General features: G+C 36.3%; 1 protein-coding gene across 4 annotated transcripts; it reads left to right on the top strand.

Moving 5' to 3' along the window:
• Positions 1-1,466: 1,466 nt before the first annotated feature.
• Positions 1,467-26,426, top strand: LOC119784375 (sodium- and chloride-dependent GABA transporter 2-like). 4 transcript variants are annotated; one of them, XM_038286389.1, is made up of 15 exons: positions 1,467-1,592; positions 14,350-14,531; positions 14,718-14,852; positions 18,118-18,258; positions 20,730-20,817; positions 20,894-21,026; positions 21,447-21,581; positions 22,462-22,565; positions 22,753-22,877; positions 23,018-23,130; positions 23,345-23,482; positions 23,555-23,657; positions 23,745-23,845; positions 25,598-25,768; positions 25,846-26,426. In XM_038286389.1, the coding sequence occupies exons 1-15, from the start codon at positions 1,528-1,530 to the stop codon at positions 25,951-25,953; spliced, it is 1,842 nt and encodes a 613-aa protein (XP_038142317.1). In that variant the 5' UTR covers positions 1,467-1,527; the 3' UTR covers positions 25,954-26,426. The 4 variants fall into 4 exon arrangements, with proteins under 4 accessions (XP_038142317.1, XP_038142314.1, XP_038142315.1 ...); XM_038286386.1 differs by having other exon boundaries at positions 25,598-26,426; XM_038286387.1 differs by lacking the exon at positions 1,467-1,592 and adding an exon at positions 7,268-7,477 and having other exon boundaries at positions 25,598-26,426.

Here is a 26,426-nt window from a genome sequence, read left to right as displayed (position 1 = left end):
TTTATGACATGGCGCATTATCCTGCTGAAAGTAGCCATCAGAAGTTGGGTACATTGTGGTCATAAAGGGATGGACATGGTCAGCAACAATACTCAGGTAGGCTGTGGCGTTGCAACCATGCTCAATTGGTACCAAGGGGCCCAAAGAGTGCCAAGAAAATATTCCCCACACCATGACACCACCACCACCAGCCTGAACCGTTGATACAAGGCAGGATGGATCCATGCTTTCATGTTGTAGACGCCAAATTCTGACCCTACCATCCGAATGTCACAGCAGAAATCGAGACTCATCAGACCAGGCAACGTTTTTCCAATCTTTTATTGTCCAATTTCGATGAGCTTGGGCAAATTGTAGCCTCAGTTTCCTGTTCTTAGCTGAAAGGAGTGGCACCCGGTGTGGTCTTCTGCTGCTGTAGCCCATCTGCCTCAAAGTTCGACGTACTGTGCGTTCAGAGATGCTCTTCTGCCCACCTTGGTTGTAACGGGTGGTTATTTGTGTCACTGTTGCCCTTCTATCAGCTCGAACCAGTCTGGCCATTCTCCTCTGACCTCTGGCATCAACAAGGCATTTCCGCCCACAGAACTGCCGCTCACTGGATGTTTGTTCTTTTTCGGACCATTCTCTGTAAACCCTAGAGATGGTTGTGCGTGAAAATCCCAGTAGATCAGCAGTTTCTGAAATACTCAGACCAGCCCTTCTGGCACCAACAATCATGCCACGTTCAAAGTCACTCAAATCACCTTTCTTCCCCATACTGATGCTCGCTTTGAACTGCAGGAGATTGTCTTGACCATGTCTACATGCCTTAATGCACTGAGTTGCCGCCATGTGATTGGCTGCCCAGAAATTAAGTGTTAACGAGCAGTTGGACAGGTGTACCTAATAAAGTGGCCGGTGAGTGTATTTTCTCAAAGAAACATCAACTGATTTGAAATACACCAGTGAGGACTTTATTTTCTAATTAGGTAACATCTAATGGTAATTAGTTGCATCAGATGTTAATGAGGAGTATAAAGATAAGGAGGAGTGAATACATTTGTATGTATTCATCAGTTTTTGAGAAGACATTTTGAAAATTCTATATCCTCTTAATTCTACTTACCAGTTGTGTGTTATTTATTATTGGTCTAATTGTCTCCCTTATTAATTTCCAGTAAAATCTATTGGAATTAGTTGTAATACTGTATGACAAAATGTGAAAACGTTCAAGGGCAAAATTACAGAGAATACATAACATGTCTTTTTGTACTTTGGTATACAATCATAAAACCTCATCACAACATTACTTGTGTAACTTAATATAACTTAGAAAAAAGATCTTGTCCTGTTGGCTTGGCACACAGCTACATTTCCGTGTACTTACGTAACTTTATGCGGTGCAGCTTTGAAAGACACTGCCAAAGATAATTCATTTACAACCCTGTAATGATTTGTCTTACATGTTTTTCCTGTGATCTTTGCAAGCCTCTCAGTCAGGGATTCACAAACAGACCTATTCTAAGAAGCAAGGCAAGCTGCTATAAAATGGACACGGCTGAAAGAAAGACAGAGAAACTTCCTGATCATCAGGCTTCAGAGGTTGTTAATAAGTAAGTACACCTATCATTTCATTCTCATCTACACTGTTATAGTGTTCTTGTTCTGTGGCCTATATGAGACATACAGCTTTGACAAGCTTACATCCCACATTTTATACATTTTTAACAACTCTGCGAAAATAGTGTTTACATGAACATCATTGATTGAAATCATTTTAGACACTTCCCATATAGCTGTGTAGGGCAGCCACGTGTCAGTAAAACATGTAAGCATTCATTTACTCATACACTGACTGCAATAATGATGCTCCCAAAACTTAGCTTTTTTTTATGATAGAAAAACTTCTATTCAATTCAGTTTAACTTATTAGCATGGCTGAAATTTGAACATTTAAGCTCTAGGCACCCTCGAAAAAAAAAAGCTACAATTAGTTTATAGAAAAACATAATCCTAAATCCCTGTTTTTATTTTGCTTTATTTTGTCTTTCTTTGCTTTTGCTATTTAGTAATAGTTTTTTTTTATTAAAGAGGAACCTAGACAGTTGGATCTAGTAAGCGACTCTACAAGAATCACTCCTCCTGACTGAACATGTGCCCTCAAACGATGGCACGTGATACAGCTTTTTTTAATCTTGATTTGTTTATGCTTTACTCAGGTGTCTTTATGGCGTTCTCACAAGGTTGAATATGTTTTCAGCCATCTGTTCAAATTAATTTCTTAATGAGGAAATGTCAACCTATCAGTGTTTATTTATACCTATTTATCACTACAAACACTTTTAATTACAGTTAGACATCATAATTATATTGTTTTATTCTTATAAATCATTTCTTTAAATTTGTTTTTCTAGCCCAGGAAACAGTGAGGATCTCCAAGGTCCCTATAGTTAGTGTTACCCCCTTCAACCAAATTAATTTAAGGTTTTTTTTTGTAGCCAAGAACCAATTCATCATACAGCAGGAAGGTTTGCCAAATACACATTAAATTCCGCAGTGTTAGAATAAAACTTTAAGAGTTAAATTTAACACCACTATGAGTGTATTTGGTCCCACTCTGAATTAGTGTTAAATTAAATCTCTACATAGTGTATATCTAATTCCAGTTGTTATTGCAATAACTCTAAAACAGTCAATGCACTTTGAGACTACATATTTAACACTGTGGAATTTACTCACAATTTAAGCTCTGATATATTCAATGGTTTCCTGTCTGCAGTATGTTTCAAGCCTCCTAATAGCATCTTAATGGGATCAAGATCTCAGCCCGCAGCTTTCCCTTTCTTATTTCTCAGTTAGTCTTTGGTGCACCCATGTTTTCTGCTCATTCTCATGGTGTAATTCTGCTTCAGTGTTAATTCTTTAACATATCTTCTTACATTTCCATAAGCATCCTTTGATACCGGGGTCGATTTGTGGTTGTTTCTATGATGGTGAGTTAGCCAGGTTCTGCAGCAGCAAAGCCTCCAAAAATCAAGAAACTTCCACCTCCATGCTGGACTTCTGTTTTAATACTGGAAGACTATCTGTTTTATTCCAAATATGTCATTTAGTGTCCAAATGGTGAAGTTTTGTTACCCACTGTTTAAGAGTATTGTTGCAGAATTCCTAGTCTGTTGTATGTTTTCATTTTCAGACCTTCGTCTAACCTTCAATTTTCTTAGAGAGCAAAGGTTTCTTCTTTGCACCACTCCCACGAAAATTAAATCTCTCGCTCTAACTGTACATAGTTCAACTTATTTTAATTATAAGAAAATAAAACAGTTAACTCAAGGTGTCAATTTTTACTAGAATTGTAAAATTGTGGGATTGAAAAAAAAAAGCTTTTGATACTGATAAATCCCCCTCTCTCTAATAGCAGCTCAGTTGACCACCAAAATACTTATTAGGTCCTATTAGTTCTTTTTTGGCCATAGTATTCAGTTTGACCTTGCCACTTTCTTAAGAGCCTCAGAAATGGTCTAAAACTCAAGCTTTAGACACAGGCTTGCTCTGCCATGGTCTTTTCTCTCAACACAGTCTTCTTCTATTTATCCTTATATGGTGAAAGGTTCCTTGTTAAAACCATACGGCGGGCCTTGTGATTGTCATTTAGTCCATTTTATTGATGAAAGTATGTGAATCACCTTTATGCCCTTCAATCTCAGGACTGTGCATGCTATCAGCAAGTTGTCCTCTCTCCTGTCTTTTTTTTTTCTTTATATGTAGTAATACAGTGGGCGGGCTAGGCTCAAAGTAGAGGGTAAAATTACACTTTGATTACATGCTAAGGCTTTCTGCTAAGGCTCTAAAGTACAATTTGTTCCAGTTATGTATTTATTCTTAGCTATAAATAAGTTCAAACAGGTCTTCCGCTTAGACCTGTTTTTTCATTTATACATTTTTACATAGTTATGTTAATAAAGCAGCATGTTCAAACCTCAAACATTAGATCTTGACAAGCTGATGGGTTAAAATGTTGTCAGAATACACTTCAGCTCAATTATACAGTATAGGAAAAACTGGGACTTTGTTCAGCGGTCAATGAACAGTAAACCATTAAGTTAGTAATGTAAAACTGAAGCCCAGTTTTTTCAGGGGGATAGAAACTGATGAACAAAATTAAGCTTTATTTTTAGTGACATTACAAGTGGTCTATTAAAATAATTGGGACAAAGTGCAACATGATGCCTCCCTGCTTTATTTCATCTGCCAGTGGCAGCTGTAAAAACTCAAGCTTGGTTTTCTGGATGTTGTATTGCTGATAAAAGGCTCACAGATAACAAAGCTGGTTATAAAACTATAAATCAATTCTCTACGCTTAACCTAGATGCGTTTATATAGATGTTCATAACTGTTTTGTAAACACAAAAGCGGAAGAAAGACTTAGGTATAATAATTATTTAAAACCTTTAATTATAGCACATATATTTGCACAGTAAAAGTTATTCTATGCTCTAACACAGTGATGAATCATTTAGGAGGTAACAGAAGGACTCTGATCTAGGTCTGAGGCACAGAATCTTCCTTTTAGCTAAAATAAGATCACTGTTTAAATATATAGAAGAGACTAAGCTGAAATAGAATCAGCGGGAGACATAACAGCCAGAAATACTGCTGACAAAAATAACACAAATGTTCCTTTGATATTTTCCAAAAAAGCATCTGGATATACTAAATATACTATGGACTAAAATCAGGTAAAAAAGTTTCTAGAATTTATCTGGAATATGCTGTAAAATTATTAATTTTACAGCATATTTCAGCAAATGCCTTGTTCATTTAAAATTAACAAGGCATTTCATCAAACCATGTCTAAGATAGCTGTGATATCAAGATGTTCTGAGGCTGCTTTGCAGCTTTTAGTGATGGATATCTTGCTTAAATTGACATAAATGAGAATTATCTTCTCAACCAGAAGACTCTGAAGCAATTTTTCTGTGTATTATACACCAGAAAATCCACCACAGAATCAGATTGGTCCAATCAAAATCAACACACAATAAATTTAACAGCTGTAACATGACCCCCCCAAAAATTACATCCCTATACAAAGAAGAGTACGGCTAAAATATTTCAATTTTTTTGTGCCAACTAATTTCTACAGTTACATGGTGTAGATTTTAATGTATTCTTGTTGCGCCTTCTTTTCTTACTTAGATTATTAGTTAATCAGTAAGCACCTGGGAGGGTCATCCCACTTTGATTTTTTTCTTTTTCCTAGCCTAGACAGTCCTGCAGCAAATGATGCTGCTGCATTTTTTTTTTCTGATCAATGTTTAGTACAATAAAGCAAGAGGTAAGTAGTCAATGGAGTAGTTTTAAAGCACTCTACTCTTTACTCATACTTGAGTAAAATTCCTCCCAAATTGTGAGGCATTTTATGTAAACAAGCTTGTTCTAAACAAAATGCACCAATGAGAGACACACTTTCTTCTTTTTGTACTCAAGGCTTAGGGTTGAAATGTATTTTTTTGATCTACTGAGCCTGCTGTGTCCTTTGGAGGTTAAGTGAAAATGTAATAAACAGTATACTGTAATTTAACCTATTCTACATAATGTAACTACTGATTTGACAAGTTTATTACTCTAAAACTGTTAAATCAGTTGTTATGATCATGGGTAGTAAATAGATCAGTTAATCAATACACTGATTGAATACACATTTTACTAAATAATTTATTTTCTCTTAAGTAATTTCTCAAAAGGATACTTTTTAATTTTATTTGAGTAATAATATGATGAAAAAGCACTACTTTACAATAAAAACAACTTAGATACTTATTCTAGTGTGCTATCTGTAATAACTGTTTGAATCACCAAAAACACCACTTATCATCATGCTTGATGCAAGATGTTGCGGCCATTGGTGAATTTTTTTTATTTTTTTTTATTTTGCACATCAAGTTTTTGAGGTTAGGGGACAGTTGACTTGTCACATACAGTACTGTAATGTCAGGTTGAGTTGGATATTGTCTTTTTCAACTTTTAAAACCTTTTCAGATGTTCTGACAAATGTCTAACTAATCACCAGAAGAGTAGAAGAATTTGGAAACGGTATGATCATTTTTATAGCTCTGCTGAATCCCAATAAAGCAGGAAAGCTGTAAACACAACGTTTTTCTTGCATTCAAACCCCAAACTCTGTTGGTTTCACAGGACACAAACATTTCCTCTGCTTTAATGATAAACTTAATATTTTGAGGAAAATATTTTATGTAAAATGTTCTAGATCTAAGTAGTGGATTTAATCATCTGAGTTTTGCCCTAATTGTCTTTTAAGCTGTATGGTAGATTTTTGACCACTAGAGGGTGTACAAAGATTAGCTTTGCCTTTTTACAGCTTTGTGGTGTGCTCACAAAGAAAGCATCTAACCAGACAGTTAGCCTCAACATAAAAAATAAAAACAGTAATTTTACCACAGTCAATTAGGGAAGACTAAGCTTAATTTGGTTTAGTTTTCCTTCACTTTTTTTGTTGACATTTGTTTTGTTTCTTTTGGGTTTTTTTATTAATTTCACATCCGGTTTACTTTGATGTTTAACTTGAATCTTAAAAACAGATACTTATTTGACATATTTTTATCATATGTATATATTTTTGTATAAACATGTTTTTGTGGCTCCTTTTTATGTTATTTATTTGCTTGGTTTTTAGTCTACAGTATTCAAACCAGAAAATAAACACTGAAAGCAAGTTTCAAGGGAATGGAAGTTCTTTTAACTCTGAGTACAAAACTGTAATGTGTTTTATTACAAAGTTCATCAGAAACCATGCACTATTTTTGTCTCAGTCCTTCATATTAAATCCCCCAAAAGTATATTAAAGTATTTGGTTTTGAATTGCAAGAGACATGAACAGAATTGCAAGCCAATGCAAACTAAACTGAAACTATCATACATATAGAAATGTTTATAGAACATTTACATGTATTGGACAGTTCAGTAAACATCTGAAGAGCTTTTTAACAATGACTTTATTTTTTAATGGAAAAGTGCATCTAACGTATATATTGAAGTTCCTACATGTTAAAAAAAAACTAAAACTTTTGTGCAGGCTTTACATGAACAAGGCTAAATCTGTGAGACATTTGCTCAGAGGCATAATGGTGGACACAGACAGCCTACAGTATAAGGCAAGTATCCAGCTGAATGGGTAAAGTGTGAGTGCCCTCCTACTTTACCATTTCCATGTGGCTGCTTGAACAGTCCCCGCCTTAACTAGCTCATTCAGAAACAGTCCAACCCCCCAACTCCCTTCCCTTGGTCCTTTCTGCTCTGTTGCTTTGTCACACCACTCAGCTCTCTTTCTGAGACCTCCTTATACACTCCCTCATGGTTGGCTCTGTGTATAAAGTGTGTCCTGGTGAGGCTGGAGGTTCTGCACATGTACTTTCCTCTGAAGACACCAGATGAAGTCTCTTGGAATGGATGTATACAAAGCTAAAGTGGCATCTTTGTAAGGTATTCCTCCTTTTTCCTTCATGTCTTGGCATGATGTTCATATTTGTTCATGTTAAAGGCTTATTTCTGTCATTACATTTCCAGAAAAATTAATAAATAGCTGTTACCCTTGCAGACTAAAGCTATAGTTAGGCTTGAAGGTTGTACTATGTAGGGCAAAGGTGAACCGGTTATGGTGCACTGAGGCAGTTAGTTCCCTTGTTTAGTGTAACACTACTCTAGCCACAAAAAGTATACAAACTCATGTATTCCTTTGATGCCAATATTTGATTTGGGAAAGGTTTAGTTGTTATTGGGAAGTATGGTTTTATTGTTGTGATTAGTTAGTCTCAAGAACATCCTCATTACAGAAGCAGGCTGTCCCTGTTTAGATTTACTCAGTCAGTGCAACCAGCCAGGCTTATTATGTTGTAATAAACAAGTCCAAAACACCTCTTACATGATAAATATTAAACAAATAGCTTGTACAAAGTTTTTGGAGATTATATATTCATTGTGCTATATGTAAGACATAATTAATTTTTTTCTTTCCACATGCTCACAAACCCAGCAGCATTCTGCTTTCTCCATCTGATCCCCCCCTTTTTTAAGTCCTACAGCTTTAGAGAGAAATATTTTAAAGGAATTCATCTGCTTGCTGCCAGCACAGTCTCTGTCCAGAGCCTGTTATGTACACAAAAGCGACGTATTCAACATTCCCAGCTGAGAAGCTAGTGTCTGTAAAAGCATGAAATATGCATTGGTATCCAGCTCCCCCACTCCCCCTTTGCTTTTTGCACATTTTCTTACTTTCAGTCTGTAATTCAAATATTTTTTAATCTTATTTTATGTGTTGGATTTGCAGGAAATACTATATGAAAGTGAAAGGAGAAAATCATGCATGGCCTTTACTATGAAGCTCCTAAAAAGGTCTGGTGCAACCAATTACCTTCAAAAATCATAATAAGTTAAATAAAGTCCACCTGTGTGGAGCCAGCATAACTTTTCCGACAGGAGAAGCTCTGATACCACTAAGCAGGAGGTATCACCCTATGAGGACTGAGGGGCTCTCCATTCAAATCAGGAACAAAGTTGTTAAGATCAAAACTAACAGATGAGGAAGGAGGTCATTAATCAGCGAGGCAGCTCAGAAACCAAAGGGTTACCCTTAAAGAGTTACATAGTTCCTCAACAGATACTTGACTATCTGTCCATAGGAACACAATGAAATCTAGACTCCAAACAGTAGATGTAGACTTTATGGAAGAGTGGCCACAAAATTTTTTTTAAAAATTTGTAATTAAAATAAGAAGCCATGTTTTCAGTTTGTTAAAAGGATAAGGAATAACTAGCAAAATTAACGGACAAATGTGCTCCGGCAGGTTATACGACTTTTCTGCCACCGAGATAAATGCTCTGTCTGACACAAGTCCAACACATCCCCTTTCTTGAAGAAAACCCTACCCACAATAAAACACGTGTGCTGGCCACATGATGTTAACGGTTGTTTTTCAGCAGCTGGTACTGTGAAACTGCTTTGATTTTGAAAAAGCTGGATGGTGTGCAGTACGTGAATATCAAAGTGCAAAATCTGTATATCTGCCAGTGATTTTGGAATAGGGTGGAGGTACACCTTCCACCGGAGCAATGACCTGAGCATACAGCTAAAGATTACTTCAGTTTTAAGGGGACACATCTAAATGTTGTGTTGGAATGGCGATGTGAAAGTTCAGACCTTAATTCAATTAATTAAGAATCTGTGGTTATACTTATGATCTCATTCTGTTCTTGTGAACAGAATGAGATCCTTGATAAAAGTGGGTGAAATTAGCTTAATCTTCCTCTGAAATTAGCTTTCTGAGTCTCTGCTGAGGCAGCTGGACTCAGTCAAATATTATAGAGCTGGAACATGTTTACCCTAAGGATGATTACATTCTCAGGGCATGATGTGACAAGCTCATATAGATTTGTTCAAAGGAACTCTTATATAATGTTCTTCGAAAGGCAATTTCAAAGAATTTATTTTATGGGGGTAAACGGTAATGCTGCTGCTCTGGGTCTCTGAGCAAAACCCTTAACCCCTGATTGCTCCACGGGCGCCCCACGATGGCAGCCCACTGCTCCCCAAGGGGATGGGCTAAATGCAGAGGTAAATTTCTCTTTGTAGGTCCCTTTTGCATATATAATTTTGGCCCTTTGAAAGTGTAGAGTGAAACACCAGACAATGCATTTTTTAGCCTTTCTTCAAAATGAAATATCTTCACCTGTATGGGACACATTTATGAATTCCATCCAAAAATCAGAAGAATGATGTTCAAATATTCACCTGAGTTGCACGATGTGTAGACAGTAACCATAGGTCTTCAGTCAATGGATCCAATTGGACACGATCTTTACATCCATTAGACGCCTGATGTTTGGTGGATTATTTGTTTACAATGAACAAAATGATACCCCTTTAAAGCTGAAGGCATTTTCTGTAAATCAAACAAACTTTGAAAAAAAACAACTTTATTTCTAGGTTCTAAGGGGACAACACATTAAACATTCCAAGATGGATGAATTAGCCAGTTTTTAAGGCATCCAAACTGCAGCCTCAGATGCAAATTTCAAGCACAAACTGATTGAATTTTGAAGTTTGAATAAAGCCACAGCATTGCCTCCTAAAATCCAACTGCATTACATCAAATAAAACTAATACATGAAGAATCTTTTAACTATGTTTTTTTCACTTAGTCAAAATTTGACATAAACACTTACTGTAGTTGCTAGCCAACTTTTCACAGTTATACAAATACTGTTCAAGCTTTAACATCTAAAGACTGAAATCTGTGGCCCTTCTTTACATCATTGTTCAAGCTTAGTCGGATTGCATTGAGAACATAAGAGAGGAGGAATTTTCAAGTTTTGGCAACAGTTGTTGTTTTGATTTAGACTTGGACCTTAACTGGGCCATTCTTAGTTATGACTATGGTTATATCTAAATCATTGCAATGTTGCTCTGGATTTTTGCCCAGGTTTGTTTTACTGCTGAACAGTGAACTTTATCCCAATTAGTCTTTTACAGCCTCTAAGATTATTTACTCCAGCGTTTAGCTCCTCTCCTCTTCCCATGATGTTAACAGCTATGGAAGCTGTTAATTATTAATAACGGTGGTGGTAACAATTATTTTTACCACCACCATGTTTCACGCTGGGGTTGATGCTCTGATGGCACCATGAAAGCATTCGACATGTAGGCTCAAAGTTAAAATTTTGGTCTCATCTGACCAGAACATCCTCTTCTACATGTCCCCAACATGTTTTTTTTAGTAAGCTTTAAATGGGATTTTTCTTTCAGTAATGGCTTTCTTTTTGCCACTCTTATTTAAAGGAAATATTTGTGGAGTGCACTATTAACGGTCATTGTGTAGACGAACTCTCCTGCCTAGCTGTGAATCTCTCCAAAGTTAAAAGGACTACTTTAGTTTAGGTGGGTTGCCATGTGTTATAGGTTCCAAACTCTTTTCTAGTGTTGTAGAATTAAGTAGAATGTGCAAAGTTTGGAAAATTGTTACGTAATGTTGAAAATATGTTGAGGGTCTTGGAAATAAAGCAATAATACCTCCATATGAGTGAAATATGTTATAAACTTAGCTTTATTGTGTAGGACATTAGGTAGTATTTTGGTGAATTTTAACAATAATCATGCCAAAATTAAACCTCTGTCTCCTGGTGATGAATTGCTTTATATAGCTCTGGAGTAGAAACTGGCTGTCTCTTCATTCTGATCTTTTTTGTTTGTTTTTTATTTATTTGACAGCAATGTAATCATTAAAATCTAGCAAACTCTACCATTGTTGCTAAAGATAGAGTGTCTGTAATACAGGCAGGAATTTTTCTTGAAAAAAAAAAATAAAATTACAACACAAAGTTCGATATAGCAAACACATAAAAGTCCCATCAAGACAACAATATTTTGTCATCTTTTTAAATTTCCAAATAACAAATATTTTGATTATATATTTTTTTTTTTTGGAAAAACCAAACCAGTATGAAAAGGTTTTTAGGATTAACATTAACAGTATGACATGTTTTATCTATTTCTCTTCTCTCTGTCTCATTAGTTTCTCGCTTATTGAGGTTTGCTTACTCTGATTCCTACAAGGCAATCTTTCTAAATATGCATTATCTCTGTTAAGTGAACTGTGACACTAAAGAAAAGATAAAAAAAAAGGAATTTTATGCAGAGCAAGGACAACCACACGGATTAAGGATATTTCTTAATATTAGTCAACTTGTTCTGACATGCAGCAAGTTGTAACAAAAAAAAGAAAAACAGGAAAACTGCCACCAGCTCATGGGTGTGTTTAGAATATTTTTTCTTACCCAAAGGCCCCCTCTCAGTCAAAAGTATTGTTGATTGTCCAAAAGTGAAACCTACAATAACTGGTTATAAATTTAAAACTATTTTGCTTGATCTTTTATTAATTCTTTGGCATTTTCAATTGCAAATAGAACAACATAAATATGTTGCCTGGAAGTTAGCAGGGGATCAAAATACCAAATAAAATCATATTATAAACCTGCATTTATAATTTAGTTTTAGTTTGTTTTCATTAAAACACCCAAGCTGCTTTGATGAGCTCTGATAGCTCAGAGTGAAAAACAGCTGATTCCAGCCTGTTCTCTACATCCAGTCTGTTCTTTTGCTTGTTTGGATTTTTGCCAAAGCTGAAGGTGAACTCAAACATATAATAAAAATGTACTTTTTTGTTAAATAAAAGTTTGTTTAATTTTTCAATTGGGTCATCAGAGAGCATTAATCCCAGCACTATTTTATTTTACTACCTATGAAATAAAATATTTTCATGTACCCCTTGCAATGCACTTGCGGACCACTAGGGGTACGAATACCCTGCCGGTTGGGAATCACTGCACTAGACTGTAATTTTCCCCAACAGAGCCACATATATATGCACACACATTCACATCTAAGGGAATTTAGACACTAACTAAACTAACAGTCATTTTTTAGACTGCTTGTTTAAACTAAAGTACTTGTAGCGGACTCACACACACACACACACACACACACAGAATATGGAAACTTATTGCCAAGACCATAGTTTGGGGAACATCCCACCGTTGAAAACCACAACTATTAAATTTGAAATCCAGAGACAGACAATCCATTATGTAATTTAAAGCTGTAGTGCAATATAATAAATCATAAAATGAATAATTTTTTACTACTTTCCAAACAGAACAAAGGCCTATTTGGTGACTCTGTGATGCTAAATCATAGAGTGGATTTTCCAACTCAACAAAAGCTTCAGAGGGTTCAACATTTAATAGTTTATTTAATTGAAAAGTCATGATTGTAACTTTGTTACCGTTAATGCAGTTTGTTTTATTTTTTTTTTTTACACAACTCTTTTGTATAATATTTTAATTTCTCTTATACGGTAATATTTTATTCAAAAAATGAATTGTTCCAATGCTTAATTTTTTTATCATTATTTTCTATGATATGAAATAAAATCATCATACCCTGCTATCCTTTTTTTATTTGACAGAGTTTCCTGCCTACTGGCCAATTTCAGTCACAATGTGAATGCACTTGTCTGTTCCTGTTCTTGCCTTAACTTGTTCAGCAACAACAGTGCTTTCTGGCTGAGATCATACCTCTGATATTTAAGCCATCTACCCCTTGCCATCTCAGACACAGCCAAACAACCAATTTCAAATGTTTCAACCAATGTAATTAATCAAAGATTAGGGAATTTAAAATGTAACGTATGCTAATTCTCATAAAAAGTCAGCAAAATAAAAATAAAAATTCAAGCTTCGTTTAAAGCTGAGCATACATTTTCATCTTGATCAATAAGCTCCAATGTACACCCAAATTTTCTGTCAATGTTGCGCAAAATACAATATAATCCCTGTTGAACTGAAATGCGAAATAGGGACAAGAACATTTGGGGGGACTTACAGTTTTTTTAAGACTATTTCCGCCATCTTCCATTAACATACTGCCCTGAGAACCCTTGTCAAAATCTGCCAGATGCAATCTCTTTCAACCTTTCTACCTCACTACTCTGCTGGTTTAGTAATCGCACAAATAAGATTATAACTTTGCATAAAAATACATTACACTAATTTAATAAGCTAAAACAAGTTATTTAGTTTTAAATAAGTAACTGTTTAAAGATGCTGGGGAAATGTGTATATTGTCATGTCTAAAAACCTAGAAGTTGTGATTGAATGATAAGGTGAGACGTCTGTTGTACCATTAGGAACCAATGTCTTCTCTTTATGGTAAAATATCAAATCTGCCTCTCAAAAGGTTTTCTTACCATTTTCTCCCTAATATTCATTGTCACCATCTACATATAAAAACATTGCAATGCCATTTGTTTATTAAAACAAGCTTTATTATTTATTTTTTTATATTGCTGTGGTAGATGTGTATGCTCTATCCATGCTCCGGTGTTGCTAACAGAAATCCATCCCTAGCTTCACAGTTCTCCTTCAGGTCCCTTAATTACCAACTCCACACTTCAGGAATTTTGTTCTCAGCTTGTCAGGATCTGAAGCCTTGGAAAGTAATGTTGCCCGACACAGATTTTCCAGTCTACTTGCCGCTCCCACTGTGAAACTAAAGCAGCAACACAAAAGCAACATTGATTAAAAGAATTGCCCTCTGTTAACCTCATGCAGAAAGACCGCTCACGCTGTGCTGATAATAGATATTAGCATACTGTGTTGAAAAGCTCTCAGGTCTTAGGTACTTCTTTACTGTTTGTTTTTTGGGGTGGTGCATAACATTCATGATAGGTGACATTTAAACAAAGTTACCATACCATAAATCTCCAAACTTAGAAGTACTGCTTTCTCTCTTCACAGTACAATGGATAACGCCCATGGCACAGAGGTCAAGTTTAGACTAGATGAGGGAACTGAGCATCCCACGGCCCTGAGAGGACAGTGGTCCAGCAAAATAGAGTTTCTCTTGGCTGTTGCAGGACAGATTATAGGGCTGGGAAATGTGTGGCGGTTTCCTTACCTTTGCTACAAAAATGGAGGAGGTGAGTGCATTTGTAAATAAAAAATCATTTATGAGAATGATAAACTATACACCATGTGAAAATCAATGTCAAAGGAAAAATGTATTAACATTTATAGATAATATTTAGAAGCTGCCTCAAGTGGAAAACTAAGATAAAAAATGCTTACCTGTTTAAACAATTTTAACAATTTGTTTTGTTTTCCAGGGGTATTCTTTATCCCATACATACTTTTCCTTTTCTCCTGTGGCATCCCCTTGTTTTTGCTGGAAACATCCATTGGCCAGTACACAAAGCAGGGATCAATCACCTGTTGGAAGAAAATTTGCCCACTTTTTGAGGGTAAAATTATTAAACTTCACTTAATTTACAGAGTTCTTTTATTTGTGACTTTTTCGTCTGTGCAATGATTATGGGCCGGATTTATCAAGATCCAATTTTGCGTGCAGTAATTTGCGCTCGCAAAGTGGAATTTTGCGCGAGGGGCTGAACCATGGTTTGCGGGTGATTTAACAAGAGCGATTGCGTAACTGGTGGCAGGCGCAAAACTGTTGGAGACGCCCTATTTAAATGATGGTTTTGCGCGTTTTGTGGTTTGCGGCAAAGTAGTTTGTAGTTTGTGCAAACTAGTGCATTAAGAAATTTTAATCTTACAGTGACACCACCCCCTCCAAAAAAAGAAATATATATATATATATATAAACTTTGGCAACCTTTATTCCCTAAGGTGGTATGTGGCTGAATTTCTACTTCACCGCAGTAAGAAAAAAACACACAAACAAAAATAAAACAGGTGTTTTTTATCGGCCTGTAGAAAAATGCACATACCAAATGGCTCACAAGAAGTGACTGTGGATAAGATGACTGCATTGGCATGTTGCTCCACAGGCGCAGGGTGTCGGGGTTCTCCGGTAGGGCGTCAGGGCGACATGGCATTTAGAACGTCGGACAGCACTTCTGAAAAACGAGATTGGGAGATCCCAGATGCAAAAAAGTGCAATGTTGCAAGGAGTTTCGTGATATCTGGTATTGCGTGGGTCCTCCTTGTGCCTGGCTCCAAATCCATTCGGAGTTCCCCCAACAGCTCCAAAATGGCAATGATGGATAAACGATATGTTTTGATGATCGTTTCCTCGTTCATTCCAAAAATATTCACACGGAGTGAAAAAATGCGTTCTCTGCGTCTCCTTGCTTCATTTCGATTTCTCCTTCTTGCGACAATAACCGCTGCCATGTGTGCGCAATTACGCATACAGACCATTTGCACCTTCTTTTGAAACGTGTTAAATATAGAGTCAGATACCGTTAGCAAAATTGCTTTCAGGTTTGATAAATCACTTTGCGAGTGCTAAATTAATATATTTACATGTTATCCTCCCACAAGACGCACTTTTGCGTGTAAACGCCCTATATTGAATATTCATTGCAGAAAAAGTACTAAATGGATAAGAGACGCTATTTAGCACGTTTTAAAGACCAAATCCTTTTAGCACGCTGTTGATAGATCAGTTTGTACATTTTTTTGCGTGCGCAGTGAAATAGCTCACGTTTTAATACACGCAAACCTTTGATAAATCCGGCCCTATGTACAATGTAAGGATATTCTATTCTATATATATTTTCTGATTTTTATCTGTATTTTCCTACTTTTTATTTTGCTACTCAGCATATTCAAATATAATGAGATATTATTCCTCAGAAAGCTTTTAACCAGTTTGTCAATGGTATGGTTCAATTGTCTCTATAAGTGCCTTGGGATGATGACTTGTGAATTGGTGCTTCATGAGTAAAGTTAGTTGAATTCAATTGTTTATCAATATTCTATAAAATATTTTGACTTAGAACAAATAAACATAAGCGAACTAACCATGAGAATTATAATATAAATAAAATATAAATAAAATATGTATCTATTTTGCAATTTCTTATGAGTTCAAATACAAATCTTTCCAATGGAACACTTAATTGGGAATTTTAAATAGCAACAAAAACTGAAGAAGGCAAAAAATATTTATTTATAATAGGATACCTTGTCAGTTGTTTTTCGCACTATCCATGGCTAATGCTACTTTTAGCTTATCTTACAAATTTGACAATGCTTGGACACGTTGCTGCATCATATTTGAGAGCTGACAGACAAAGACAAAATTTGGTAATTTGGCAAAAAATACTGCATATTATATAATAAATAGTCAATTTTAAACATTATGGGCCGGATCAATCAAAGGTTTGCGTGTATAAAAACGTGAGCTATTTCACTGCGCACACTAAAAAATGTACAAACTGATCTATCAACAGCGTGCTAAAAGGATTTGGTCTTTAAAACGTGCTAAATAGCGCCTCTTATCCATTTAGTACTTTTTCTGCAATGAATATGCAATATGGGACGTTTACACGCAAAAGTGCGTCTTGTGGGAGGAGAACATGTAAATATATTAATTTAGCATTCACAAAGTGATTTATTAAACCTGAAAGCAATTTTGCTAACGGTATCTGACTCTATATTTAACACGTTTCAAAAGAAGGTGCAAATGGTCTGTATGCGTAATTGCGCACACATGGCAGCGGTTATTGTCGCAAGAAGGAGACATCGAAATAAAGCAAGGAGACGCAGAGAACGTATTTTTTCACTCCGTGTGAATATTTTTGGAATGAACGAGGAAACGATCATCAAAACATATCGTTTATCCAGCATTGCCATTTTGGAGCTGTTGGGGGAACTCCGAATGGATTTGGAGCCAGCCACAAGGAGGACCCACGCAATACCAGATATCACAAAACTCCTTGCAACATTGCACTTTTTTGCATCTGGGATCTCCCAATCTCGTTTTTCAGAAGTGCTGTCCGACGTTCTAAATGCCATGTCGCCCTGACGCCCTACAAGAGAACCCCGACCTGCCCCTTGCGCCTGTGGAGCAACATGCCAATGCTGCGGGGATGCGTACGCGCAGTCATCGTATCCACAGTCACTTCTTGTGAGCCATTTGGTATGTGCATTTTTCTGCAGGCCAATACAAAACACCTGTTTTTTTTGTTTTTTTGTCTTTTTTTTTACTGCAGTGAAGTAGAAATTCAGCCACATACCACCTTAGGGAAGAAAGGTTGCCAAAGTTTATACATATATATATATATATATATATATATATATATATATATATATATATATATATATATATATATATATATATATATATATATATATATATATATATATATATATATATATATATATATATTGGAGGGGGTGGGGGTGTCACTGTAAGATTAAAATTTCTTAATGCACTAGTTTGCACAAACTACAAACTACTTTACCGCAAACCACAAAACGCGCAAAACCATCATTTAAATAGGGCGTCTCCAACAGTTTTTCTGCTGCCACCAGTTACGCAATCGCTCTTGTTAAATCACCCGCAAACCATGGTTCAGCCCCTCGTGCAAAATTCCAGTTTGCGAGCGCAAATTACTGCACGCAAAATTGGATCTTGATAAATCCGGCCCTAAGCCTGAAATTTGGTTTCAATCTTAAGATTCAAACTAATTTTATCTGTTCAGTAAACCCACTACATTATCTTTACTGATCTGTAATGTTTTCTTCTTACTTTTTCAGGGATGGGTTATGGCTGTCAAGTGGTTGTTTTGTACTCCAGTATCTATTATATAGTGATACTAGCCTGGGCATTCCTGTATCTCTTCTCTTCTTTCAACTCTGAACTTCCATGGGCTACCTGTCGAAACAGCTGGAACACAGGTAGGTCTACAGCATGTCATGGGGAATAAGGAACAAAGAACAACACTAGATGCTTTATTATGAAGAGTTTTTCTCTAACTTGTGGCCTACAGCTAAACTATGCTGATAGACAGAATAATACTTATCTATTAGAGTTAGGTGCAAGAGCATCTTTCATTTGGGGAGGGATTGTCGTTGAATCAATAGATATAAAACTTTGAACCAATCTGACTCTGTGATACGGTTTAATTGTCTCTGTAAAGTGCCTTGACATGACAGATGTTGTCAATTGGCGCTATATAAATAAACTGAACTGAATTGAACTTAAATGGAATTTTTAGGCCTCTAATGATTTATGTAAAGGATGAAAGCCGTTTAATGATGCTTAAAAATACAAACAAACAGGCAGGAGTTTTCATGTTGCTCCTCTGTTTGAATTCCTTGTGATGGACTTGCAACCTGCCCAGGGTGTACCCTACCACACACCCCTTCAGGTGCAGCACTGGAAGCAGACCACTACCCTTTATACTTTATATCTGGGGCTCTCATTGCCTCTGTCTGTCCTGGGCCCTGCGGGGTGAGTCTTGGCCCGCTCACACCTGCTATTGAGCATACTTATAAAGAATCTTCTTCAGACATGAGCATGCTCATGCATAAATACCACAAGTGTTTGGTTCCAGGTGTTCACGGATACACACTAATACTATATACTAAGCTGCAGATAGCATACAGGTATAGCATTTACAGATATATACAACCCTGTACTGTATATGTTTTACCTTGGATGCCATTTGTTTTGTTTTTGCGGGCGCTTTGTTATCTGTTTTCTTTCCCTCTCATCTCACAGAAGATATGAAAGCAGGCTTTTAAGAGTGTACATCTTCTGCTTTGCTTTTTTTGCTGTTTTGTTTTCTCTCTTTTCTATCCTCTCTACTCCCTCTATCTCTTTCTCTCTCAATTCATTCTTATCCCCTTTCCCCATTGTATACGATTTAGGGCCGGATCTATCAAAGGTTTGCGTGTATTAAAACGTGAGCTATTTCACTGCGCACGCTAAAAAATGTACAAACTGATCTATCAACAGCGTGCTAAAAGCATTTGGTCTTTAAAACGTGCTAAATAGCGCCTCTGATCCATTTAGTACTTTTTCTGCAATGAATATGCAATATGGGGCGTTTACACGCTAAAGTGCGTCTTGTGGGAGGAGAACATGTAAATATATTAATTTAGCACTCGCAAAGTGATTTATCAAACTTGAACGCAATTTTGCTAACGGTATCTGACTCTATATTTAACACGTTTCAAAAGAAGGTGCAAATGGTCTGTATGCGTAATTGCGCACACATGGCAGCAGTTATTGTCGCAAGAAGGAGACATGGAAATAAAGCAAGGAGACGCAGAGAACGCATTTTTTCACTCCGTGTGAATATTTTTGCAATGAACGAGGAAACGATCATCAAAACATATCGTTTATCCAGCATTGCCATTTTGGAGCTGTTGGGGGAACTCCGAATGGATTTGGAGCCAGGCACAAGGAGGACCCACGCAATACCAGATATCACAAAACTCCTTGCAACATTGCACTTTTTTGCATCTGGGTCATTCCAGCGTACGGTTGGAGCGAGAGCTGGGATCTCCCAATCTCGTTTTTTCAGAAGTGCTGTCCGACGGGGTCGGGGTTCTCCCCCTGCGCCTGTGGAGCAACGTGCCAAATGCTGCGGGGATCTCATCCACAGTCACAGGCCAATACAAAACACCTGTTTTTTTTTTTTTTTTTGTTTTTTACTGCAGCACATACCACCTTAGGGAATAAAGGTTGCCAATTTATAAATATATATATATATATATATTTACTTTTTTTTTTTTTGTTGGGGGTCACTGTAATATTTAAATTGCTTAATGCACTAGTTTGTACAGACTACAAACTACTTTGCCGCAAACCACAAAACGCGCAAAACCATCATTTAAATAGGGCGTCTCCAACAGTTTTGCACCTTCCACCAGTTACGCAATCACTCTTGTTAAATCACCCGCAAACCATGGTTCAGCCCCTCGCGCAAAATTCCAGTTTGCGAGCGCAAATTACTGCACGCAAAATTGGATCTTGATAAATCCGGCCCTTAATTCCCTAAATCATGTTCGATAAATATTCATATATAGGTACCAAGCAGAAACAACAACCATAATGGAGAGAGCTGCACTAACCAAAGTAGAGCCTAATCCCAGGCAGCCATCCCCCCCATATTATATTTTTCCACTGTCAATTTTGTGATGATTGGAAATTTTTTTCATTTGCAGTGTTTTTCTGTTGCATTTCTTTTATTTTTACTTTAATCTTATGTTTTGTATTTGGCATCATTCATGGGTCTCTACGAATGAATTATATACATTAGATATAAATTACATTAATAGTTATCCATAAGTTTAATAGCTTGTTGTTTTTTTGACATTTACTGGAACATACATTTATTCATTAATTCTGTATTTTTCAGAAAACTGTGTGGAGTTTGATCAAAAATCGGATTACTTCAACATGACTATTCCTGAAAATGCAACTTCACCAGTGAGAGAGTTTTGGGAGTGAGTATAGAAAAAGGGTACTGTCTAAGTTCTATGTGCAGAACTTGATTAAATGACAGATGTGATTTATTTGCAGGAGGCGAATTTTAAACATCACAGGCAGCATTGAAGAATTGGGCAGTATTAGATGGGAGTTGGCTCTCTGTCTGCTATTGTCTTGGATCATCTGTTACTTCTGTGTGTGGAAAGGAGTCAAGTCTACGGGAAAGGTAGGATATTTTATTATATTATACATAGAAAGACATTAGTATTTTAGATTATAACATTTTAATACTGTAAGTGTTAAAATCTAAATGTAGGGTTGTTTATTAATTTTTATATCTTTTGACTCCAAAAAGAGCAGATTAAAATCGACTGTTCAAACACCCAAAAAATGTCTTCCTCAGACCTACTGTACAGTACTTACAACAATCACTCCCCTCACTCATACTCACTGTTTTCCTCCTCTCTGTGGTTTATGGCAAACAGCACTTACTGAGCCGTGTTGCAAAAAAAAAAAGTACAGTAAAAGAAATGTGTTGAAACTTTAAGGTATTTTCTTCCTAATATGAAGGCGGAAAAAACATTTTTATGCATGGAAATAACTACTTTGTCCTTAAAGAAATCCTCTCATATTTTTTTTTCCACAGGTGGTTTACTTTACTGCTACTTTTCCTTATTTGATGCTTGCTGTGTTGCTCATCCGGGGAATCACATTACCTGGAGCCTCTGATGGCATAAAGTTCTACCTTTATCCAGATCCATCTCGCCTTGCCGATCCACAGGTAATTATCATTTACTCCCTTTTCTCTAAATGTCTTCTTCATGAGTCTCTAGAGTAGTTTTAATACTTTTGGACAAATAATCATATAAATACATCAAGCTGATAAGGGCAATCTGTTCTACAGGGCTTATATGTCATGATTGAATCTGCTTGTTGTTATATGTTGTATGACTTAAGTTTGATTATGGTTGTCCAGATCTGTAACTTTCTTACTAATAACTTAGTGGGGCTGTAAAACTTGCACAACTACTAACTCTCCTTAAATCCTTGCAATATTTTTTTCATACTACAGCCACAGTTGTTCATTTGAGGGTTTAAATGAACATGCCTGCCTTTTAGAAGAATAGAAATTGGGCTAGATCTGTATGTAGACTTAAAACATAAAATGATTAGTTTTATGTGTTCATTTAAAAGTAGAAATGATGAGATCTCTTGAGAAAAATTTTGTCAACATGGTTTTCTTAAACCCTTAGTAGGCTGTTACTTTGTTTTTGGGAGAATTATAGCTTCCACAATTGTAATGTTTAAAATATTTTTGACTTCTATTTTTTTATTTTTTATTTGTTGCTGTAAGCACATATTGTTTTAATATTAAATTCCAAGATGAATACATATCAAATTATCAGCATGTTAATGAAGTGAAATGAAAATGGTTACGCGTGACAATTTGTGGCTTCATAACAATCAGTTAACTCTAGTTTGCCACGCAAATATTACCCCTCCTGCCAACCCTTTGAAAAACTTTCTAGAGGCATCCCTGCATGTCAAATAAGTAATGGAATTTACATTCACAAATTCACAACATTCATAAATCATCTCTGCACTGTAAACTTGCAATAAAGGTTGAATGTAATCCCCTGCATTTTGCATTTTATCTGCAGGTATGGATGGATGCCGGGACGCAAATATTTTATTCCTTTGCAATCTGTATCGGTTGTCTAGTTGCACTGGGCAGTTATAATAAGTACAACAATAACTGCTACAAGTAAGTTCAGTAGGTTTGATACAATGTTCACCATTTGGTTTTTAAAAAGAAAATAAAAATTACAATAAAATGAGCTTTATGATACCTCATTGCTAAACTTTTGTAGACTTGAAGTTAAATTTTATAGAAAAAAGAAACTTCAGCAGACGAAAATAATTTGAATTAATATGTTTCTTTATTTTTACAGGGATTGTGTGTATTTGTGCCTGTTGAACAGTGGAACCAGTTTCGTCGCTGGTTTCGCCATCTTTTCTGCACTTGGATTCATGGCCTATGAGCAGAACACAGACATATCAAAAGTGGCGGAATCAGGTAAGTTCAAAAAAATTTTTAAATTCTGTTCAATTCATTCATATTTAAACAGTCATGTGTCTGAATGTCTTGTGGCATAATTTGATGAAATACTCAGTTTTTTTGTTGGTGAAGAAATGTTCCCCCTTTTCTTAATCCAGGACCTGGTTTGGCGTTTATCGCCTATCCTCGAGCCGTGGCCATGATGCCTTTTCCTCAGCTTTGGGCAGTATTTTTTTTCATAATGATTATTCTTCTGGGACTGGATAGTGAGGTAAATAGTTATTTAGCATTTTTTGTGATTGAAATTAATAATAGAAATATATTTGTTATGAAAATATTAAAGTAGTCACTTTTTCATTACTTTTTTACATCATCTGGTGTAAAAGAACACACAAAATTTTAATACTGAATTTTGTGTGTTCATTAATTTAGTAGAATTAACATAGTTTGCAGCTTGCTTTTTGACTCAGAGATCTGTGCTTTAGTTTGTAGGTCTTGAAGCTCTCACAACGGCAATATCTGACCTGTATCCCTCCTTCTTCCTAATCGGCCATCGACGTAAACTTCTGCTTCTAGGCCTCTGTGCTGTCAGCTTCTTCATTGGTCTTATCATGGTGACGGAAGTAAGGTCAACTCATTTGTTAAGTGCATATGTTCATATTGCATTATTGTAAAATATCTAATCTTGTGCACAGGGTGGACTATACATCTTCCAGGTGTTTGACTACTATGCCTGCAGTGGAATGACTTTGCTCCTGTTTGCTATCCTGCAGTCTGTGGGCATTGGATGGGTGTATGGTGAGTTCAAGATCAGGAGGAACTGTGCATGAATTCTGTGCTTGATCTAACTTTACACTCATTTTCTTTGTTTTTATCTTCTTGCAGGCGCTGAGCGCTTTTACGATAACATCGAGGACATGATCGGATACAGACCGTTTCCCCTCATTATGTACTGTCTGAAATACGTCACTCCAGTGATTTGCATGGTGGGTTGTAATTAAGCTCATCTGCTTACTTTTATAGTATGCAATTCATTAGTATCAAAATGGTTATGCTCCCCGTTTAGGCTTTAATCCTGCTGTAAATCTGACCTGAAATATGTTGTTTTGTTTCTGTTTCCACTGAAGAGGTTGACACATTATTTCTATATAGCAATGAGCTTTATTATTAGGTAGTCTTAAGAATACACAAACCACACTAAATGTTGCAGTATTGTTTTGGAATTTTTGTTTAGTTGTAAATACAGTTAAAATTACAGATTTTTTAGGGAAGAAAAAATTAAAATAGCAACATCACTTCAAGCTAAATTATGGGTTTATATGCCAGAAGTCATGCCTTTCGTTGATTTGGAAAATTCATTCTATGATTTAGCGTCCCTGTATCGGACTGTGAACTAACCTATGCTGGCCCAATTTTATAGGTCTTCAAAAAATCTTGTATACAAAATTCCTCTCATCTTTTGGCATGCTAACGCTGTGCAGGCACACTTCTATTATGTATCAGTTAGCTTTGCTTTCAGCTAGCTATAGGTCTTACTCTATAGTTTGTTAATGACTAAGAGTCACAAGAACCGGACTTAGAAGTGTATGAGAAGAAGAGAAGGGTCTCAGAATAAATTAACATAGACTAGAGCAGTGGTCTCCAACCCTGGTCCTCAAGATCTACTGTCCTACAGATTTTAGATGCATCCCTGCTTCAACACAGTTGAATCAAATGATGATTACCTTTTCAAGCCATTCATTTAATTAAGCTCTGTTGAAGCAGGGATGCATCTAAAATCTGTAGGACAGTAGATCTTGAGGACCAGGGTTGGAGACCACTGGACTAGAGTATATTTGGGATTTCTTGGACAGACAGAGAGACAGAAAAACAGACAGACAAAAATTAGTTTAGTTGTCATTTATGTTTATTTTTATTTATCTGTAATGACATAGAAAACTCCTATCTGACTATAGAGACACATAAGCTCCTTTTCTACCCCGCAATACACAAAAACTAGTTTTTGTGTATTTATATACAAACAATTCAATTGTAAAATTAGTTAGGAAAATCCCCTTGAGAGTGTCACTGCTGCCACCCCTTTAGAGGGGAACCGCTTGTAAATTTACACCACATGGGATCATTTGGCAGGGATGGCCAAAGGGGGGGCCAGTTTTTGGCTAAGGGTGGCCATGGCCACCCTTAGCCAAAAACCCAGGACACATCACCAGTCTGTCACAGGGCAATACAGAAGCATACAACCATGCACACACTCACACCTAAGGACAATTTATAGATGCTAATTAACCTAACAGTCATATTTTGGGCTGTGGGCTGTACCCAGAGGAAACCCACACATGAACAGGGGGAACATGCAAACCAGGATTCAAACCCAGAACCTTCTTACTTCAAGGCAACAGTGCTAACTACTGCTCAACCATGCAACCCCTCCACTTATGAATTTCAAAGTGAAGAAAATAGCACAATTATGCAAGATGGAAATACAGCACAAAGAAATGTTAATGTTCTGGTCCAAAAAGCACAATGTGAAAGCACACTGAACCAACTTAAAGAAAAAACTAACAAGCAATGATCATTTTTGGTGTTGATCAAACATATGAACCAAAGGATTTACCTAGTGTGGAAACACACTAAAATCAATCACAACCATTTAATTTTAGTCAAAGTATACAACATAATGAAGATCTATTAAATAACAAAAGCTCCTGCTCATAATCTTTTTCCATTCTTATTTTCAGGGGACTTTTATTTTTTCCTTGGTTAAGTACACCCCTCTGAAGTTTAACAATACAATAGAGTACCCATGGTGGGGTTATGCTCTGGGCTGGTGGTTCACGCTCTCTTCAACCCTCATAGTTCCCATCTGGATGCTGTACAATCTGGTAAAAACTCCTGGTACCCTACGAGAGGTAAGCATTTTCATATCTGCACAGAATAAAAACATTTCTAATCAACTTCTGTTAAAACGTCTGTGCTTCTGTTGCAGAGGATGTCTATCCTGTGCACTCCAGCTGAAGACCTTCCTTTGACCAAGTCAGAAAAAAAAGCTTTGGAACTTCTCAACTTGCCCCAGTCTATGAGTAACGTGGAGTGACAAGGACAATCAGTCCCATAGGATGAGACATACTTCAGGTTCGCTAAACCTGATCCCTTCGTGCCATCTTTAAGATGTTTGAACTCTAAAGTCGGATCCTAAAACAGCCCTTAATCAAAATGCACAGAAAACATTTAAATTCCCCAAATATTTTCCTATATTTCCTTTTTTTTGATAATATAAAATATCATTATTCAACAACCAATGCACTTTGGATGTGTTACTTGTTGGCCAATTAAGCACTACAGAGTTTAATAGTCAGTATGAAATATTTTAGTTTCTTCGTCGTCTTTGTTTTTTTTAACTTACTATTAAAAACAAAATAAGTGTAAAAGAGTTTTCTTCTATGGCAAAAGAACTTTTGAACAAATTGACACTTAAAATCCTGTTACATAAAATCTAAATGTTTTAATCCTCCATCAGCATGCACAGGATTTACTGTACATGGGTTTGTTTTTTTTGGCAAAACAGAC

This window comes from Cyprinodon tularosa, unplaced genomic scaffold (genome assembly GCF_016077235.1).
Source record: "Cyprinodon tularosa strain WSP-4 unplaced genomic scaffold, ASM1607723v1 ctg224, whole genome shotgun sequence".
Classification (NCBI taxonomy): Eukaryota; Metazoa; Chordata; class Actinopteri; order Cyprinodontiformes; family Cyprinodontidae; genus Cyprinodon; species Cyprinodon tularosa.
The sequence above is the reverse complement of the archived record's forward strand: the minus strand, read 5'-3'. Positions and strand labels throughout refer to the sequence as shown.

Coding starts and splice junctions, on each gene's coding strand:
- LOC119784375 (XM_038286386.1), top strand. CDS start 1,528: ATGGACACGGCTGAAAGAAAGACAGAGAAACTTCCTGATCATCAGGCT. Junction 1,593..14,349: donor GCTTCAGAGGTTGTTAATAA/GTAAGTACACCT, acceptor CTCTCTTCACAG/TACAATGGATAACGCCCATG. Junction 18,259..20,729: donor TCGAAACAGCTGGAACACAG/GTAGGTCTACAG, acceptor TGTATTTTTCAG/AAAACTGTGTGGAGTTTGAT.